General features: G+C 35.3%; 1 protein-coding gene across 2 annotated transcripts; it reads left to right on the forward strand.

Annotated features, from left to right (window-relative positions):
- The first annotated feature begins 657 nt into the window (after positions 1-657).
- Positions 658-17,787, forward strand: LOC107933060 (long chain acyl-CoA synthetase 6, peroxisomal). Of its 2 annotated transcripts, none has more exons than XM_041086691.1 (23): positions 658-899; positions 6,984-7,047; positions 7,146-7,223; positions 7,343-7,414; positions 7,502-7,583; positions 7,723-7,828; positions 7,923-7,999; positions 8,407-8,451; positions 8,559-8,645; positions 8,918-9,007; positions 9,109-9,188; positions 9,304-9,397; positions 9,890-9,978; positions 10,056-10,144; positions 10,657-10,786; positions 10,879-10,997; positions 11,132-11,255; positions 11,340-11,426; positions 16,607-16,710; positions 16,795-16,880; positions 17,060-17,146; positions 17,247-17,333; positions 17,426-17,787. In XM_041086691.1, the coding sequence occupies exons 1-23, from the start codon at positions 770-772 to the stop codon at positions 17,510-17,512; spliced, it is 2,094 nt and encodes a 697-aa protein (XP_040942625.1). In that variant the 5' UTR covers positions 658-769; the 3' UTR covers positions 17,513-17,787. The 2 variants fall into 2 exon arrangements, with proteins under 2 accessions (XP_040942625.1, XP_040942626.1); XM_041086692.1 differs by having other exon boundaries at positions 6,987-7,047.
- Positions 17,788-20,615: the final 2,828 nt, after the last annotated feature.

Genomic DNA, 20,615 nt, shown 5'->3' on the forward strand with positions numbered 1-20,615 from the left:
ATATTTATTTTCAATAATTTAGTAATATTTTACAATATAAGTTGAGTGCTAAGAAATGAATACTTTAACATTTTAATTTATTCCTTTAGAAAACATTTTAATTTATTAATAAAAACATAACTCCACTTCTCTTTGAGAACAAATATTTTGAAAAAGTCAAACCTCAAAAAAAAGTTATTAGTTAAGTTGAAAAAGTCAAACATTTAAAAAAAAATCTAAGTTGGATTTAAGTTGATTGAAAAACAATATTTTAATAATAAAAATTAATAATTTTATTTAAATTCAGCTACAAAGATATATTAATGTTAGAATATATATTTTAAATATTTTATTAATTTTTTACCAAATTTTTTATTTCTCATTGTATCTATCAGAACGAGCCTAATAACTAATTTTCGCATTTTGTAGGCCCATTAAGGGATAATATTGATCACAAATTTTAAAATTGCTTCGTACTCAGGGTAATAATCGAATACTTGACCACTGGTTAACGTAGGAGACACTCTTATCATCTCATCGAACTCCCATGATTAAAAATCAAAATAAGTTTTGATCCAATTGATTAATGCAGAATTTAAAAACAATATAATAAAAAAATCATAAATAATTAATAGTATAAAAATAAAAATAAAAATAAAAATAAAAAGTTTATTTAATTATTAATTATTTTCAAATAACCGATTTTCAGTTAACCGGTATCGTTTCTGGTAAACAAACGGAAAAAAGAGGGAAAAAGAATAGGAAAAGGATCCACGTTAGCTTTCTCATCATGGATTCCAGCATTGCTGAACGTCGACTTAACGCCATTCACGGTCACCTTGTCCCCGTCGTCGTCGTCGGTGCCGCTTCTCATTCCAACGACCTCCGTTCTAATCCAACCGCCGGCGAATTCCTCTGTGGTAAGTGTATTATAAACATGCACGGTTGGGAAGAACAATAATATAGGCATTGTTGGCCTGTTTCATTTTTAAGTTAGTTATATATATATATACATATTGTTTTAGCTAAGTAAATGGTTGTTGGCTGGAAAGTGTAGTAAATCAGTGCTTTTTGGGTTTGATTCATTGTTCTTTAAATTTTCACGCAATAAAGTTTTTCTATCATTGGGTTGGTTTTATTTGAAGTGGGGAAAAAATGGGCACTTTTTTATCTGGGAATTCCTCATAGCAAGCATAAATTTGTTTATTAAGTGAGATTTCTTCATCATATATGATTGTTAATTGACTATGATTGAAGGCTTTGACATGGAGAGGCATTTTAAGATTTTGTAGTTTTGATGGTTTTCTAATGTTTTCCATCAACATTGGTCGATGGATGATGGGTCAGTTTGCTGATATTTTAAGTAATGGATTATGGGAAAGTTCTTAATGGTGCATGAAGCACTTTCACTCGAATTTATTTTGTGCCAATGATGTTAGTTAGAGTAGTTTATGAGGATATCATTGGAGGGAAATGTGTGATATATTGGTAAGGGCAAGATGTTATATTTGATAATGATTGTTAGGAAGCTTCTAGTTCTGGTTTGCCAAATGGGAGCTAGAAACATGTTATCCGTAGAATTGAGAGGGGACATATATATATATTATATGAATTTAACTCTTATCTGGAGAGCTGGACGTGATGCTCTGTTGAAATGCGTTGAGTTGTATGAGATGAAAGATAGCTGTAATGGAATCTTTTAGAAAAATATCATTCTAGAGCATGAGTTATTGTTCTAGATCAGTGAGAGTACAGATGAGAATTGCTTTGGAATTGGTGGGTTAGTTGTTTTATAACATGTTATGTTGTAGTCTGCACAGTTGCTTTATAATAGGTTTTAGAAATTTTCTACAAGTCCCTTCCAAGTCTGTAATTTACTGTACTAAGTGAGACTAGAGAGGATGGAATATGCTTGGTGGGTATGTTTGTGAGTTTGAGGTGAGGTCACTTTGATTCTTTCTTATAAGTCAATTAAACGAACTCGTTTGGAGTTGTACTTTCTCTAAACTGCTGCTAAGTTTTGAAGGAATGATTTGAGTTTGAATTTGAAGTGATGGTTGAATGGATGTGGCCATCTATTTTGGGACAGAGGAAGTGATACGAGTCACAAAAGCCCAAATTCTTGAGGGCAAGGCCCAATAAGAAGATTCCAAGCCCAATCAAGAAATCCACCCATACTTAGTTGAAAATCAGGCCAAATTGTCAAAGTGGCCCAAGTTGTAAAGTTTTATTTTTATTTATTTATTTATTTTACTTAGTTTAAATGTTTATCCAAGAGTCCCAAATAAAAGACCCTTGGCCGAATTTCCATATTAAAATAATTATGAGTTTTTTTTTAGTTTTAGTTTTAGTGTTCTAATTAAATTAGGAAAACATTTGAAAGGCCTATTTATATGGCTTGGCCAACCACCCTACAGGACATTACAATTACATTGAAAATTTCAGATTTGATTTGAGTGAAAATTCTCTTTGAGTTCTTCAAGGATTTTCTCTTGAGTTTTCTTTAGAAGTTGTTTTAACAATCTTTTTGATTGTGGGAGCCATCTTCAACCTTCTTCTTGCCATTGATATTCTTTGGAGGGGAGATTAGAGCCGTTTGAAGGGAGTTGTGAGATCTTTCGAGATTTCAAGGCTTCTTAGGACTTATCTTTTAATTTCTTACTGTCAATTCTTTCTTTATTTCTACTTGTGCTGAATCATTATCTAATCTATTTTCTGTTCTTATTGTGTTTTCAGCCTTTTTCTATCTTAAGGAATCAGCCCACAAATCCCCAATTTCTAGGGTTTTTCCATACTCTTTTTGGGTGAAATTAGATTGTCGAAATTTGGGGAAAACTATCTCGGTGTTCAATTGGGCAGAATCACAATCTCCTTGAGGGTTTCAAGAACCCTAACACTTATTTCTATTCTCAATTTGATTCTTTGCTGATTTGGGGATTTTATTTCAGATCTGAAAATTCAAAAATCTAATCTTTTAATTTTCTGTTTCGTTTCAGATCTAATTGTTTAGGGTTTTCGTAGGAGTTTCTCGTGACTTGGCAACTCGATCTTGGTCCGCGCGCAATCCCGTATCATTTGGTATCAGATTTTGGGCGTTTTGGGTGTTCTTGGTTGATTTCTAAACTGATCTCTATTTTTTAAATTACAAACAGCAGTTTTACCCAGAAAAATTTTCGAAAAAAAATTCATTTGAGTGGGTAAACGTTTTCTGATTGATCTGAAATTTTACATACATATTTTTGGCACTGTTATTGAATATACAAAAATATTTCCCGCAAAAAAATAAGTCGAAAAAGTCAAAAAATTGAAAAAAGACGAAATCCAATAAAAAATTAAAAAAATATTCAGCGGGTTGAATTTGGTGCCCAAATTTTCCAGATCAAAAATTAAATATTTGAAGACATTTCAGATTTAATTTTGTGATTTTTTGAGATCGGGAACACCTCGAACGAAGTTGTCAAGTTACTCCTCAGTTTTTCGGGTTTTCTGTTTTCAACAATTTTTATTGATTCTTAGCTGTAGGTTTTCATTTGTTTGCTTTTTATTCTCCCTTTACAATATCTAACACCTTCTTGTTTTTTGTGTTAGTAGGATTTAAACGTGTGCCCAATTCTTCCTCGGTGCAACACGAATCAATTGGTGTCTCGTCAGTTTTTGGCATCCTAGTGCAAATTAGGATTCTTTGGTAGTTTGGTTCACACTCTCTAATTGGTTGATATAAACTCTGATAAAGAACTCACAAGATTGAATTCGACCTCATTGAGAATTTGAATTTTCTTTTTGAGTGATTAATGGTGAGGTTTGCTAACTTTTATTTTTGAGTGTTGAGTGTTTATTTTTTACAGGTTTTGAAGATGTCTAAAGGTGATAATAATGATGCACTTATGAAAGTCCAACAACAGTTAGATGGACATACTGCTGCAATCACACAAATAAATGCTACACTTCAAGCATTGAATACTACTTTGAATGAGGTACGAGTGAATCAAAAACATCAATATCGAGATCCAATTAAGGAAGATAGGGATAACCAACCCCAAAGGCGCGGCCCTCGACGTGTCACTAGAATGGATGATGATTTTCATGATCGTGGACAATCATCTTTGGCAAAACCAAGGAGCGAGCAGCAACGAGAACATCTCTTTCATACTCGCTGCCATGTACAAGGTAAGCTTTGTAGAGTTATTATTGATGGTGAAAGTTGCTCGAACATAGCCAGCACGACGATGGTGGAAAAGCTTTGCTTAACCACTACCAAGCATCCACAACCTTATCAACTACAAGGGCTTAGCAACGAAGGCCAATTTAGGGTCACTCAACAAGTGCGCATTGCCTTTTCTATCGGTAAGTATCAAGACGAAGTTGTGTGCGACGTAATGCCTATTCAAGCCTGCCATTTGTTGCTAGGAGAACCATGGCAACTGGATCGAAAAGTCACTCACGATGGTCGTACCAATAGGTATTCTTTCAAGCATCAAGGAAAGAAACTTACCTTAGTGCCGCTCACTCCGGAACAAGTCCATGAGGACCAAATCAAACTGAGAAATTCTGTTAAAACAAGTGAGGAAAAAGAAAAAGAGAATGAAAAAGAGCAAAAAGAGATTGAGAGTGAAAAGGAATGTGAAACAGAAAAGAAAATTGAAAAAGAAGTTGAAGAAAGAAGAGAAAATGAGTTAGAAAAAGAAACAAAAGAAAAAGACGAGGAAAGGCTAGTGAGGAATGTTTCCACTAACCAAGATATGAATTTTTCTTGTGTTGCTACTTTTCAGGTTCCCGAAAGATCGAAAGATAACTTTCAACTTCAATACCTCTCAAATGAAAGACGCTTTCATACGATCAACTTAAGCAAAGATGAAATCACACTACATGATCCCGAAGGTAAGCGAGGTAAGGAAATTTTAGAAACCGAGTCCAGTGCAGATTTGAAAATTATTGATAAAACTTTTGGTGACTTAGTTCTTAAAAGATCCCATCATTTTGATCCGATTAATTGTTACTCTTCGATTGTGGTTGATAAAGTCATTACGAAAAGAAGCGTGATTTGTTATTCTCTTGATTTACCTTGTGTAAAATCCTTGAATTTGTCCAAATCTGTTTTGGAGAATAAGGTAACGAAATTGCCAAATTTGTTTTCAATTTATATTCTTGCCTTAAACAGTTTATGTGGTTGTACATGAAGTTTGAGTTTCATTTGACAAAGGTTAACTCAACAACGGAGATTCGACTACACTATGCCCCCGATGAACGAAGGTTTGTTTTAAATGAAAAAGGTAAAATCGACCCTTATTCTTTTGCTTATCGAGGTAAGATGCTTGAAACCTTTGAAACACTTTTGTACTCCTCGGATAGTGATAAAGATCGTGTTGATGAACACTTAGATCGAAACGTGCTTGACTGTCCTATTTTATTTATTGATGATCTATCTGTTTTGATGGTTGATAAAAAGATTCTTGTTTTTGATAATGCATGTGTGAGTGAATCTATAGACCGTCGATTAATGCATGGTATGATTATGCAACTCTGTAAACCATGTAAATCTTTTCAAATACCTACTTGTGACGATTATGTTTACCATTTGATTTATTACTCGCAATTTATTCATGGTTTGTGGGAACAATGTGAGACGACTGAATGCCTTAAAACATGTCCATCTTTGTTTCAAATATTTGACGAGGCAGTGGTGAGTAAATTAGATTGTTTGCATGGTAATCTGAATCTGTCCATTCACTTGCGTTATACCTGTTCTATTATGCTTATAATTGGACTACAAGCTTGTTTGTGTTGCTATTTACTATTTCATGGCTATTCTTTTCAGTGGACTCAATTGCCATTACTCCCGTTCGATAGAGGAAAGTCGAGTTCATTTGATTTTTCAGATTCGAGGACGAATCTTTTTGAGGAAGGGGGGAATGATACGAGTCACAAAAGCCCAAATTCTTGAGGGCAAGGCCCAATAAGAAGATTCCAAGCCCAATCAAGAAATCCACCCATACTTAGTTGAAAATCAGGCCAAATTGTCAAAGTGGCCCAAGTTGTAAAGTTTTATTTTTATTTATTTATTTATTTTACTTAGTTTAAATGTTTATCCAAGAGTCCCAAATAAAAGACCCTTGGCCGAATTTCCATATTAAAATAATTATGAGTTTTTTTTTTAGTTTTAGTTTTAGTGTTCTAATTAAATTAGGAAAACATTTGAAAGGCCTATTTATATGGCTTGGCCAACCACCCTACAGGACATTACAATTACATTAAAAATTTCAGATTTGATTTGAGTGAAAATTCTCTTTGAGTTCTTCAAGGATTTTCTCTTGAGTTTTCTTTAGAAGTTGTTTTAACAATCTTTTTGATTGTGGGAGCCATCTTCAACCTTCTTCTTGCCATTGATATTCTTTGGAGGGGAGATTAGAGCCGTTTGAAGGGAGTTGTGAGATCTTTCGGGATTTCAAGGCTTCTTAGGACTTATCTTTTAATTTCTTACTGTCAATTCTTTCTTTATTTCTACTTGTGCTGAATCATTATCTAATCTATTTTCTGTTCTTATTGTGTTTTCAGCCTTTTTCTATCTTAAGGAATCAGCCCAAAAATCCCCAATTTCTAGGGTTTTTTCATACTCTTTTTGGGTGAAATTAGATTGTCGAAATTTGGGGAAAACTATCTTGGTGTTCAATTGGGCAGAATCACAATCTCCTTGAGGGTTTCAAGAACCCTAACACTTATTTCTATTCTCAATTTGATTCTTTGCTGATTTGGGGATTTTATTTCAGATCTGGAAATTCAAAGTTCTAATCTTTTAATTTTTCTGTTTCGTTTCAGATCTAATTGTTTAGGGTTTTCGTAGGAGTTTCTCGTGACTTGGCAACTCGATCTTGGTCCGCGCGCAACCCCGTATCAGGAAGAGATGTTAGCAGCTTATCTCCAATTTACCCATTGTAATAAATAATATGCATTTAGTTTTTATTGATTTATCTGTTTTTAACTGACAACTATTGGTATTGATTTTTTAGCAGAGAAGGGTTATAGTGTCGTGCTGCCAGAGAAACTGCAGACAGGAAAATGGAATGTATACAGGTAAAACTCCGCTGCATACTTTTTAGTTTTTGCTTTGCATTGCTCCTTCTCTATTCAGCTGTTGTCAAGATTTATTTTACTTTTGTGCCTTACTGCAGATCTGCTTGCTCTCCGTTTAAGCTTGTGACTAGATTTCCTGATCATCCTGATATTGGTACTTTGCATGAGAATTTTGTGTAAGCATGCTCATTTTCCTGGCAGAAGCAAGTTTAGATGCATTATCTTTTATTTCCTATTCAAGTACTTCGGATTGTTTCTTCACTTTTCTTTGTTTATTCTTTTTTAATTTTTTTAGACATGCAGTTGATACCTTCCGAGATTACAAATATCTTGGTACAAGAATTCGAGTCAATGGTACAATTGGAGAGTAAGTTTCCTATTGTCAGATGAGATGCATAGTTACGGTTGCCAAAGTTCATTCGTTAACTTTGACTTTTTTTTCTTATTCATCAAGGTACAAGTGGATGACATATGGAGAAGCTGGAACTGCCCGGGCGGCCATTGGTTCTGGCCTACTATTTCATGGAATCCCGAAGGTGAGGATATCAACAATAACTTTTTATCTGCAGTAACTTTATTGCCCCGAGAACATATGTGCAACATGTAAGATACCTGATTTTAGTAAATAGATTATTCCTCATGTAGCATGTGGTTCTACTGCTTTTATCATGCCAGGGCTCTTGTGTTGGCTTTTATTTCATCAATAGACCAGAGTGGCTCATTGTTGATTATGCTTGCTCTGCATATTCCCTTGTATCAGTTCCTTTGTATGACACTTTAGGTTTGCCACTGGCCAAATGCTCTCTTTTTTAATTGAATCTTTGTCCATTTGGCCTAATATTAAGATGTTGAGTCGAAAATTTGTCTCTTTGCAGGTCCAGATGCTGTCAAGTACATTGTTAATCATGCTGATGTGAAAGCTATATTTTGTGTGCCTCAAACACTGAATTCTGTAAGTTTAATTTTGCTCCTTTTCAGGCTACATGTTATTGGATTGTGGTTGTCAACTTGTCATGGTTATGGTGAAAGATTTGTAATTTAAATTGAAGCCTTTATTTTTACCATGATGAAAGGTAAGTAATAAAACCTCCCCTTTTCTACATGCTCTCAACTAGTTGTATGGACTTAAATTCTCTCTTCCTCTATGTACTATTGATTCTTAAGCTTGTTAAACGGTCATTAAGATAAGTGATAGAAATAGATTAAATTTTGTCTGTGCGCTCAAATTTTGACTGTATTTTGTTTTATTGACTAATTAATTTTACACTTGGGCACCTTTTTTCATTGTCTAGTTCATATAATTTTGAGAGATTGGGATTTGTTTCACAATATTTATTCAGCTTTCCGCTTGAACTGCAGTTGCGAGGCTTTTTTAATGAGATTCCTTCTGTACATTTGATTGTGGTATACTTTCGAAACCTTCTTACTGAATCTTTGAATAAGAAAAGAAGTGTACATCTACGAATTTGCCATTTTCTTAGGAGTACAATTATTTGGTTCTCTCGCTGTAGGTGGTTGGAGGAATGGACAATGAATTGCCTTCATTGCCACCTTCAACTGATATTCAGATTGTGACATATGCAAAATTATTAAGTGAGGTAATTGTAAATCCTTTTTGTCTACATCATAGTAGTTTATAGCGATGTGATCTTGGTATTGCTAGGACCAATTCATAAGTATGCTTTTATCCTATATAATTTTTTGAAGTTTCTTATTTCTTATTGTCTAAATGGTTAAATCAAGAGCAAGCATGCATTTAGGTTTTCCAAGTTTGGTTTGCGTTTCCTACCACGTATGTTTGGTAATTGGATATCACAATTTTGCTCAATGTTGTGTGGTATAATTGTTTCTCATTTAATGAGTACTTTAGGGCCGCGGTAACCCCCAACCTTTTTCCCCACCAAACCCAAATGATGTTGCAACCATTTGCTACACTAGTGGTACAACTGGAACACCAAAGGTATAGCTTAGTCCTATGAAATTTTAACATAGTTGAATATTTATATTAATGAAATGAAGGTTCTTTTATTCTCCTACTTATTCTTCATAAGTTTTGGCCAGGGAGTTGTGCTGACCCATGGAAACTTGATTGCAAATGCTGCTGGATGCAGCATTGCTACAAAATTTTACCCCTCAGACATGTAAGATCTATAGGTTTTAAATAAACATAAATCATAATACATCTTTGTTAGCATTTATGGATGAATTTACTGTTTTACCTTAATTGCCTCGCTGAAATAGTTGTCTCATGTTCAGATATATATCATATCTTCCTTTGGCACACATTTATGAACGAGGTTATCAGGTTCTTTTAGCATATTTCGGAGTTGCAGTTGGATTCTACCAGGGGGTATGAGAGTAAACCTAAACACCTGCCCTCTTATATAAGATCTTTGGTTGGTTCTATGTTTTTCCTTAAACTGTTTTTGGTCCACTTTTGGATTGCATACTTCAAGCTGCTGAGTCAATGAAATCCTATACTTCTTGCTTAACGTAAATTCTAGAAGCAAAAACTTTATCTACGATTGTTTAGATGTTCATCATTAATTTTGTGAATTCTACTTTCTCCAGTTTGGAACTTTAAACTGGACAAGGGTCAACTTCTATTTAAGAGCTAACTAGTCTTAACAGAATCTATTGAAGCTTTTTCTTATTTCTTTTGTTGAAGAGGTCATGTTTTTTACAAATCCACATTACTTATAACTGTTCTAATTTATCTAAGAACTCCATCTTATCGAAGGCATCAGTCTTACCATTTGATACTGCATATGCTGTGGATGTGGAAAACTCTCATGTTCTTGAGATGAAGCCTTAAATTCTGGTTCTTGATCTTTGCATATAGGATAACATGGAATTAATGAATGACCTGGTTGCACTACGACCAACGATATTTTGCAGTGTCCCTAGACTGTATAACAGAATTTATGCCGGGTACTATGTTAATTTTTGAGTTGATTGTGACTGATATATTGATTAAATCATTTTATCAAAGTCTTCCTTTTTACCAGTATTCTCAGTGCTGTAAAGTCTTCTGGTTCTCTGAAGGAGAGACTTTTTAATGCCGCCTACAATTCCAAGAGGCAAGCAATAATGAATGGTATACATTTACGTCTTGATATTTGTGTCTTTCCTTTTTGTCCCTTGCTGGAAGGTTAGTATAGAACGGCCTGTGAGTACTGTTTCACTTATGCATTGATTATATTTATGCAAGTCTTGTGGAGTTGTAGTCATTTATGGCAGATGGTGAGCCTGAAAAAAGTGTCATTTAGCATTCAAATTGTACATATTTCTTTATGGATTTTGTTTAACCATTATTGTGCTTATTATTTGACAGTGTAATAGAAATAATTAATTCATTTTTTAAAGAACTAAAATAACCATGCCAATTGGCATCTGATGTGAGATATGCCAAACAATCTCATCTGTTTTTGAAGCTTAGCTATTTAGTGAGTTCCCCTCGCTAAACATTTGGCCATTGGTTATAACACAACAATACATGCATATATGTACACGTACATGCACTTATGTATATATTATAAAAGAATATGCCCTTTTTTGACCTGGTTAGCATTGATATGTATTGATTATGCTTATAACCTTTTTCTTAAGGAAATAATCCTTCACCCCTGTGGGACAAATTGGTGTTCAACAAAATAAAGGCCAAACTCGGAGGACGAGTTCGTTTCTTTTCTTCAGGTGCTTCACCCTTGTCTCCTGACATCCTAGACTTCTTGAAGATGTATGTTTTTCCTTTAAACATGTTGAATGCTTATTGAGAAATTGGCAGTATCTCCTAGCCCTCTTCTCAATGTTTCTGTTATGAACCTACAGCTGCTTTGGTGGTCGAGTATTGGAAGGATATGGAATGACCGAGTCTTCATGTGTTATAAGCATGATGGATGAGGGTGACAATCTTTCTGGCCATGTTGGCTCTCCTAATCCGGCTTGTGGTGAGTTATTATAAGAGGGCTTTAATCTAGCTTACTATAATATAATGATGCTAGGCCTATTGTTTTGGCTTTCACTGGAGATGTTTTCTTCTAAGTTTTTGCAATGAATTCATAAATTCGTCTTCCTATTTCAGAAATAAAGCTTGTGGATGTCCCAGAAATGAATTACACATCTGATGATGAGCCGCATCCTCGTGGAGAAATCTGTGTTAGGGGTCCAATCATTTTTCAAGGATATTACAAAGATGAAGTGCATACGTATGCTCCTTAGATGTAACCCCTCTCTTCTTTAAACTTTCATATACTGATATTTAATGTGTTTAAAATGTAAAAATTGGACAGGAAAGAGGTACTTGATGAAGACGGATGGCTTCATACAGGAGATATAGGACTATGGTTACCTGGAGGTCGTCTTAAGATTATTGATAGGTAAGGTCAAACATCATACATGTTTCTTATGAGACATGTTTCTATCCTTGTCTTACCATTTTTTCCCATGTTTCCTCTCTCACTTTCTTTGGTACTTTGATGCTGTATTTGAATAACTGCTATCCGAATCAACTTATCAGTCAGTGTGTGTATTGAAGCAATGGTTAGCATGTAGCAATCACATGTTTTATTATTATTATTATTATTATTATTATTATTATTATTTGGATGTAATGATGTAACTTAGTTGTATTCCAACTAAGTTTGTTAGTGTAGTAGGTGGTGATTTATTTTAAGTGGATGTAATGATGTAACTTAGTTGTATTCCAACTAAGTTTGTTAGTGTAGTAGGTGGTGATTTATTTTAAGTGGATGTAATGATGTAACTTAGTTGTATTCCAACTAAGTTTGTTAGTGTAGTAGGTGGTGATTTATTTTAAGTGGATGTAATGATGAAACTTAGTTGTATTCCAACTAAGTTGTCAAGTTGTAAGCTTGTATAAATAGGCTTTATGCCATTTTAAAAAATATGAATGAATTCAATCAAGATTTCATCCATATACTCTCTATTTTAGCTTTGCTTAAAATTTATTTCATTTTTCTTCTTTGTTTCTGCCGCAAGTCTCGATTCTTGCTCGGCAAGCTTTTGTTGAACCTTGCTATTTGTTGCACTTAGCTCCAACAATTGGTATCAGAGCCTATTTCTTAAGGGATCTGTTATACAAATTCATGGCTTCATCAAGCTTTTCACCAGCTGCACCTCAAGTCTTCAATGGAGAAGGCTACCACATATGGGTGGTTAAAATGAAGACCTACCTACAAGCTTTCGATCTGTGGGAGGTTGTCAACTCAGATGTTGAACCAGAGCCACTTAGAGGCAATCCAACAGTAGCTCAAATCAGGCAGCATGCTGATGAGAGGACCAAGAGGCACAAAGCCATGTCTTGCATCCAGAACTCAGTGTCAGATGTGATTTTCACAAGGATTATGGCCTGTGAATCACCAAAACAAGCCTGGGACAAGTTGCAAGAGGAGTTTCAAGGGACAGAGAGGACAAGGCAGCAACAGTTGCTGAACTTAAGGAGAGATTTCGAGAATTTGAAGATGAAGGAAGAAGAAACTATCAAGCAGTACTCTGACAGGATTATGGCTGTGGTTAACAGCATTAGGCTCCTTGGAGAGCAGCTCAAGGAAGCTAGGATAGTGGAGAAGGTTATTGCAACTCTGCCCGAGAGGTATGAGGCAAAAATCTCATCTCTCGAGGACTCAAGGGACCTGTACACCATCTCCCTGACAGAGTTGATCAATGCTTTATATGCTCAAGAGCAAAGAAGAGCAAGCAGACTGGAGGAGCATCAAGAAGGTGCCTTTCAGGCAAGAACAAACACTGCCTACAAAGGCAAGAAGGCCTGGAGAGACAAGCCAAGGACTGATGTTGCAAGAAAAGAGGGTCAGACTTGCAAGCACTGCAGAAGGGCTGGTCATCCAAAAGAAAAATGCTGGTTCAATCCAGATGCTGTATGTCAGCATTGTAAAAAGAAGGGTCATGTTGAGAGAGTCTGCAAGAGCAAGGCCAAATCAAGGCAGAGTCAGTTTCAACAGATGAAAGCTGAGGCTCGAGTAGCTAAGGAGGACAGTGACCAAGAGGAGCAAGTCTTTGCTGTGTTATGCTCAGCTGCTCAAGAAAAGTTCTCATCTGGTTGGCTTCTAGACAGTGGATGCACCAACCACATTACACCTGATGCTGCAATCTTCAAGTCTTTAGACAGAAGCTGCAGAACTAAAGTCAAGATAGGAAATGGACATTTTATTCAAGCTGAAGGCAAGGGTGATGTGCTGATATGCACCCCCACAGGTGCCAAAGTGATTTCAAATGTGCTTTTGGTGCCTGAAATTGACAGAAACCTGCTCAGCATAGCTCAGTTGCTGGAGAAAGGTTATTCTGTTGTGTTCAAAGACAACCAATGCCAAATCAATGATCCAAGTGGATCCAAGCTGATGGCAGTTCCTATGGCTAATAAGAGCTTTGTAGTTGACTGGACCAGGGAGTCAAACATTGCCTACACAGTTACATCAGATGAATCCAAGCTTTGGCATCAAAGACTGGGACATGCCAACTTCAGATCGATGGCTCGAATGGTCAGAGAGGACTTGGCTGAAAACTTCATCAACTCAGTGGATCATGATGATGTGTGTGAAGTGTGTCAGCTAGGAAAGCAGGCCAGACTCCCATTTCCCTCGAATCAAGCCTGGAGAGCCTCTGAAAAACTCCAACTGGTGCACACTGATGTGTGTGGCCCTATGAGGACTGAGTCATTAAGTGGAAACAGGTACTTCATACTGTTCATTGATGATTTTTCAAGATATTGCTGGCTTTACTTCCTAAAACAGAAATCAGAGGCGGCCTCAGTGTTTTGGAAGTTCAAGACTGCTGCTGAGACTGAAACAGGTTGCAAGCTGAAGTCCATAAGGTCTGATAATGGGACTGAGTACACCTCAGCTCAGTTCCAAGCCTTCTGTGATAAGGCAGGCATCAAACATCAACTTACCAACACATATACACCTCAGCAAAATGGTGTAAGTGAAAGGAAGAATAGGAGTTTGATGGATATGGCCAGGTGCTTGATGATTCAGAAGAATCTGCCTAAAGCACTATGGGCAGAGGCAGTTAACACTGCAAACTACATTCAAAATAGGCTTCCAACCAAGGCCTTGGATCAAAAGACTCCATTCGAAGCCTGGTTTGGATTCAAGTCATCACTGGCTCATCTGAAGGTCTTTGGATGCATCTGTTATGCTCATGTACCTGCTGTCAAAAGGGACAAATTGTCTGAAAGGGCTCGACCTGGTATTTTGGTGGGCTACAGCACTGTTAAGAAGGGCTATAGGATCTTGGATCCTTCAACAAAGAAAGTGTCAGTCAGTAGGGATGTGGTATTTGATGAAAAGTCATGTTGGAACTGGGAAAAACATGAACCTGAGAAAGTTTCAGAAGGACTTGCAGCAGATCAAGCTGAGCCAGATCAAAATGTTCCTGAAATGGACATTGATGATGAACCAGTTAGAGGAACAAGACCATTGACTGAGATTTATGAAAGAGCTCATGTAGCCATAGCTGAACCAAGCAATTTTGAAGAGGCTGAAGCTCAGCAAGAGTGGAAGCAGGCAATGGCTGAGGAGATTAGCATGATTGAGAAGAACCAGACCTGGGAATTAGTTGAAAGGCCAGTCAAAAGGAAGATAATTGGGGTGAAATGGGTGTACAAAGCCAAGCAAAATGCTGATGGTACCTTGAACAAACTGAAAGCAAGGCTAGTTGTCAAGGGGTTCAGTCAGAGGTATGGCCTGGACTACCTGGAGACCTTTGCACCAGTGGCCAGGCTAGACACCATCAGATTACTGATTGCCTTAGCAGCACAGCTCGAGTGGAAGATCCATCAACTCGATGTGAAATCAGCCTTTCTGAATGGTTTCTTAGATGAAGAGATCTATGTTGAACAACCACAAGGGTTTGAGATAGCTGGCAGAGAGCATATGGTCTACAAACTGAAGAAGGCCCTATATGGCTTAAAACATGCTCCAAGGGCCTGGTACAGCAGAATCGATGGCTACTTGACTAATTTGGGATTCGATCGAAGCAAGAGTGAGCCAACACTGTATGTCAAGAAGCAAGGGACACAAACACAGCTCATTGTATCCCTATATGTTGATGACCTGCTGGTGACAGGAGGAGATCGAGCAGTGCTGGTCGATTTCAAGACCAAGATGCAAGAAGTATTTGAAATGTCTGATCTAGGGGAAATGTCTTATTTCCTTGGAATGGAGGTGACTCAAGCACAAAATGGGATATTTCTAAGTCAGAGAAACTTTGCCACAAAGATTCTGACCAAGTTCTCCATGCAAAACAGTAAAGCAACTAAAACACCTGTTGCTGTTGGAGAAAAACTATCGAGCCAAGGTGATTTTGAGAAGGTTTGTGAAACAACCTACAGAAGTCTAGTTGGTTGTCTGTTATATTTAACTGCCACTAGACCAGACATAATGTATGCTGTAGGATTGCTCTCAAGGTTCTTGCATTGTTGTAATAAAAAGCATTTACAAGCTGCTAAGAGAGTGCTTAGATATGTCAAAGGCACTTTGAGCTATGGTTTAAAGTACAGCAAGGAAGGAAATCTGAAGCTGGTTGGCTACACTGATAGTGACTGGGCTGGCTCGATAGATGACATGAAAAGCACCTCAGGGTATGCTTTCAACCTTGGTTCAGCCATGTTTTGCTGGAGCTCGAAGAAGCAAAGTCTGGTGGCTCAATCTACTGCTGAAGCAGAATATGTGGCAGCTGCAAGTGCTGTCAACCAAGCCATTTGGCTAAGGAAAATCTTAGCTGATTTGAAAGTGCATCAAAAGGAAGCTACTGAGATCTTCTGTGACAACCAATCTTCAGTTGCAATTGCTAAAAATCCAGTGTTCCATGGAAGAACAAAGCATTTCAGCATCAAGTTGCATGTTGTTCGAGAAATGGAGCAAGCTCAGGAAGTGAAGCTGATCCATTGTAATTCTGAGGATCAACTTGCAGACATTTTGACTAAAGCCCTTAATGTCACAAGGTTCGAATGTCTAAGAAGGAAGCTAGGTGTTTGCTCCATGCAAACCAAGGAGGAGTATTGAAGCAATGGTTAGCATGTAGCAATCACATGTTTTATTATTATTATTATTATTATTATTATTATTTGGATGTAATGATGTAACTTAGTTGTATTCCAACTAAGTTTGTTAGTGTAGTAGGTGGTGATTTATTTTAAGTGGATGTAATGATGTAACTTAGTTGTATTCCAACTAAGTTTGTTAGTGTAGTAGGTGGTGATTTATTTTAAGTGGATGTAATGATGAAACTTAGTTGTATTCCAACTAAGTTGTCAAGTTGTAAGCTTGTATAAATAGGCTTTATGCCATTTTAAAAAAATATGAATGAATTCAATCAAGATTTCATCCATATACTCTCTATTTTAGCTTTGCTTAAAATTTATTTCATTTTTCTTCTTTGTTTCTGCCGCAAGTCTCGATTCTTGCTCGGCAAGCTTTTTGTTGAACCTTGCTATTTGTTGCACTTAGCTCCAACAGTGTGCCTGTTCCCGGAACATGTGTATCGCTAGCTCTTTATTTGAAATTGTATATTGGTACAGGAAGAAGAACATTTTTAAGCTGGCTCAGGGAGAGTACATATCTCCAGAAAAAATCGAAAATGTATACGCTAAATGCAGATTTATTTCCCAGTGTTTTATTTACGGTAAGAGTGAGACAAAAAGATGTTCGATAAGTTCCTGCTTTCATTTCTCTTCTCTGTTGACGCTCCAATTGTTTTGCTTGGCAGGTGACAGCCTGAATTCTTCATTGGTAGCTATTGTCTCAGTGGACCAAGATGTTTTGAAAACATGGGCTGCAACTGAAGGCATTAAGGTGATCTATCTACCGCTGTTTTACATTGCCGGAAAATCATGGATACTGTTTGTTAGGCCAAATTTCCTGTTGTCCTTGGTTTTATTTATGCTTTCTTCTTCCACTTCTTGTAATATCTGTGGTTAATAACTATCACGTTTAATTGTTTTCTAATATTATCCGGCAATGATTGCATGCAGTACAAGGATTTAGAACAACTGTGCAATGACCGAACAGCAAGGGCTGCTGTCCTGTCCGATATGGATGCCATTGGAAGAGAAGCTCAGGCAATGCTTCTTGATTAACTCATTTTTCCACAGTTATTTAAATTGCACCATTTCCTTCTTCATTGGGCCTTAATCTTTTGATTCATCGACTTTGGAACAGCTAAGAGGCTTCGAATTTGCAAAAGCTGTGACTTTAGAACTTGAACAATTCACTATGGAAAACGGACTGCTTACTCCGACTTCAAAGGCAAGTCTCTATATTTTCCATCAACCTCATAGCCAAAGAAAAGCCTAAAACCGGCTTGCTAAGCTCATTTTCTTTTTCCTATTTGTGGTCAGATTAAGAGACATCAAGCAAAGGAATATTTCGCCAAAGCAATTTCGAACATGTATGCGGAGCTCACTACATCAGATGCCTCTTTTTAGATGTAGTTGTGAAGCCAATGCAATAAAAATGCAGACAGTGAAAGACAAAAAAGATCTCCAGATTTTGCCAAGGCTACCAACATTTCTCAAGTATGTTTTAATCCCATACCTGGAAAAATAAAATGGTTGATTTTTTTTTCCTTCAACTTTTCCCCCCTTCACACTGAGCATCACTTACTTCACCTACATAGCTACTTTAAATGTTATTATTTTCTTGCCTCATAAACAGATTTACAGTTAATATGGAATAGAACTTTATGGGGTTCATGTGGGTCCTGACACCTCTGTTCACTATGATTGATATAAAATTAGATATAAATATAAAATAACACAAATGCATATGAATATATGAATCTAATTCATAATTTGTAAAAGGAAAATAAGATAGATATCAACATTTAATTCATTCTCATTATTTAGGAGTTTCAAGGTTTCGAAACACATGACAATAATAGATAAATTTCACCTTCAAGAACTAGCGTAATTCGCCATGCAAGTGGAGCACAAACTCGCCATTAAAGGATAATGAGTTTGTGTCTTATAACAATAAATTTGTATATATATACAAAAAAAAAAAAACTGAGAGTGAAATGTAAGTAATAGAGAAGAAAATGGGTTGATTTACAGGTTTAGAATTGTAAAAGCCAACCATCCAAAAGTACCAGTGTTGGTGAAAAATAAATAATTAAAGAGAAAATAGTTATTTAAATTAGTGGATACAATTTCATCGAGTTAATATTTTTATTTTATGGAGGAATACTTTTCCCATAATCAAGAGGAGTGCATCAAATGTGCTTGAAAGTTATTTATCATAGTCCCTGTTGGTTCTTCTACTTCCATACCGAGATGGGGCATTTTAAGAGGCTAAATTTTAAGAAGAATAAAATTATGGAAATTATATGTACTTGTGTACAGAGTTTTGTATTTTTACCCAATCATCTACTATTACTATCTCTATAGCTGGTGCCACAGTTCCCTCTAGTTCTCCTTATTTTATGTTTTTGCAAAAAGTTTATTCTTTTTGATAATGATTAAAAAAGGTTTAAGAGCCATACATCTAAATTCGGAAATGTGGTTGCTTAATGAATATATTACAATGGGGAAAGTTGAGCCCTTATAATTTGATAATGAGAAATAATTTGGGTCGCATCAATGAATTAGGAATATGATTTATAAGCTTATCACATAGTACTTACTGAGCTCAGGCGTTAAGAGAGTTGAATGGGGAATGGGGAATGGGGCAGGAAAGGGGTGAATCGTAGAAAGGAGGGTGCAAGCAGTAAGGCAAGGCAAGGATATGTTATAGTGTCAATCCAACTTAAACAAGTTACAGTGGCTGTGCTGTTGGCTGTGTTAGTGATTTTTCAGTTTTAACCGGGAATAGGACAAAGCACCAGCATACAACAAGAGTAAAAGCTAACGCAAATATACATGAGAAATCGCACCAGCATGGAAAACATAAACAACACCAATCCATTAAACAACCACAACATAACCCCAATTCAACTCATACATTTTAATCTTAGGCGCATACTGGATGATAACAAAAATTTATTTTAAAAATTAAAACAAAAATTAAAAAAAGTATTTTAAAAAAAATTTAAAATTAAAAAAATTAAAAAAGTATTTTAAAAAAATTTTAAAATTTTAAAATTTTAAAAAGTATTTTAAAAGTATTTTAAAATTAAAAAAATAAAAAATAAAAAAATTTATTATATTCGGGCCGGTCCCGGGCCAAAAAAGTGGTGCCCGAGGCCCGGCCCGTTTTTTAATCGGGCCTCATTTTTTTGCCCAAGCCCATATTTCGGGCCTATATTTTTACCCAAACCCTCTCATATTTCGGACGGACCGTCGGGTCGGGCTGGGGGCCCATGAGCACCTCTAGTTACCTGTTGTTAATTCAAGACTATTGTACATTCATTTTAGTCATTCAATTTTAATGAATTTTTGTTTTGGTCACTTATTTTATTTTTTGAATATTAATTTTTTTTAGAGTTAATTTTATTCTTTTTGAAATAAAAAGGGAACACATCGGGTTTTATAAAAAATTTCCTAGGATTTTATAGAAAAACTTGTAGTTTTACAGGAAAACTTATTTTATCCTTTTAATTTCTTTTATTTTTAGAATTAGTTTTAGTTGTTCCCGTAGGGAAAACATGGGATTTTACAAAGAACTATTTGGTTTTTATAGGGAAATCCAATTTATCTTTTTTATTTTCTTTATTTTTTAGAATTAATTTTAACTTTTTCCCAATAAAAAGGAAAAACCTAGGGTTTTACAGAAAAAAATAATTAGGTTTTTTTATAGGAAATATCATTTCATCTTTTTAATTTCCTTTATTTTTTCTTTTTTCTAGAATTAATTTTTATTTTTTTTTCAAGTAAAAAAAAAGCATGGGTTTCTTATGAAAAAACCAAAGTTTTTACAGGAAAAACTTGAGTTTTTTTTACGGATAATTGAATTGTAGGAAAAAACTTGAATTTCATCTTCATAACTAAATAACTCAATTTTTCATAAAAATTCAGGTTTTTTTGAAAAAATAAAATTATTTAAAAAAAAGATAAAACGAATAATCAAAATAAAAACTTATTAAAATTAGGTGATTAAAATGAATGTACAATGACATTGAATTAACGAGGGTGATCAAAACAAAAATTTATTAAACTTAGATAACTAAAATGGAAATAATTGTTAACGGTAGTGCCTAATCTATAAATTTTTTTATTTACAATGCCCAAAATTAAAATATATAAAAGTTGGGAACAGTTAATATTTTAAATTATTAATAAAAAAGCTAATTCCGTTTTTTATTGCAATCAAATATTTTTAAAAAGTCAAAAAAGGTGAACTTTAAAAAGTTGCAGTTATGTTGAAGAAGTCAAAACTTTCTTGTAAAAGTTAATGATTTGGTTGAAAAAGTTAATTAAAAAAAAACCTTTGATTAAAGACCAAATGTGATTAAATATATAAATATTTTTACTAATTTTAAATTAATAAAACAAAACTAATTTTTTAAACTACGCTACCTACAACCTTATTTAAATTTTTTTAAGATAACAAAACAATAGACTCGCCCGAAAGAAGAGAGGATTTGGATAAAAA

Source organism: Gossypium hirsutum, chromosome D01, assembly GCF_007990345.1.
Source record: "Gossypium hirsutum isolate 1008001.06 chromosome D01, Gossypium_hirsutum_v2.1, whole genome shotgun sequence".
In the NCBI taxonomy this organism is placed as follows: domain Eukaryota; kingdom Viridiplantae; phylum Streptophyta; class Magnoliopsida; order Malvales; family Malvaceae; genus Gossypium; species Gossypium hirsutum.

What these genes read in the sequence shown, in the direction of transcription:
- LOC107933060 (XM_041086691.1), top strand. Translation starts at nt 770, where the DNA reads ATGGATTCCAGCATTGCTGAACGTCGACTTAACGCCATTCACGGTCAC. An exon ending in CGCCGGCGAATTCCTCTGTG is followed by an intron (nt 900 to 6,983) that starts GTAAGTGTATTA and finishes TTGATTTTTTAG; the next exon opens with CAGAGAAGGGTTATAGTGTC. An exon ending in CTTCTGTACATTTGATTGTG is followed by an intron (nt 8,452 to 8,558) that starts GTATACTTTCGA and finishes CTCTCGCTGTAG; the next exon opens with GTGGTTGGAGGAATGGACAA.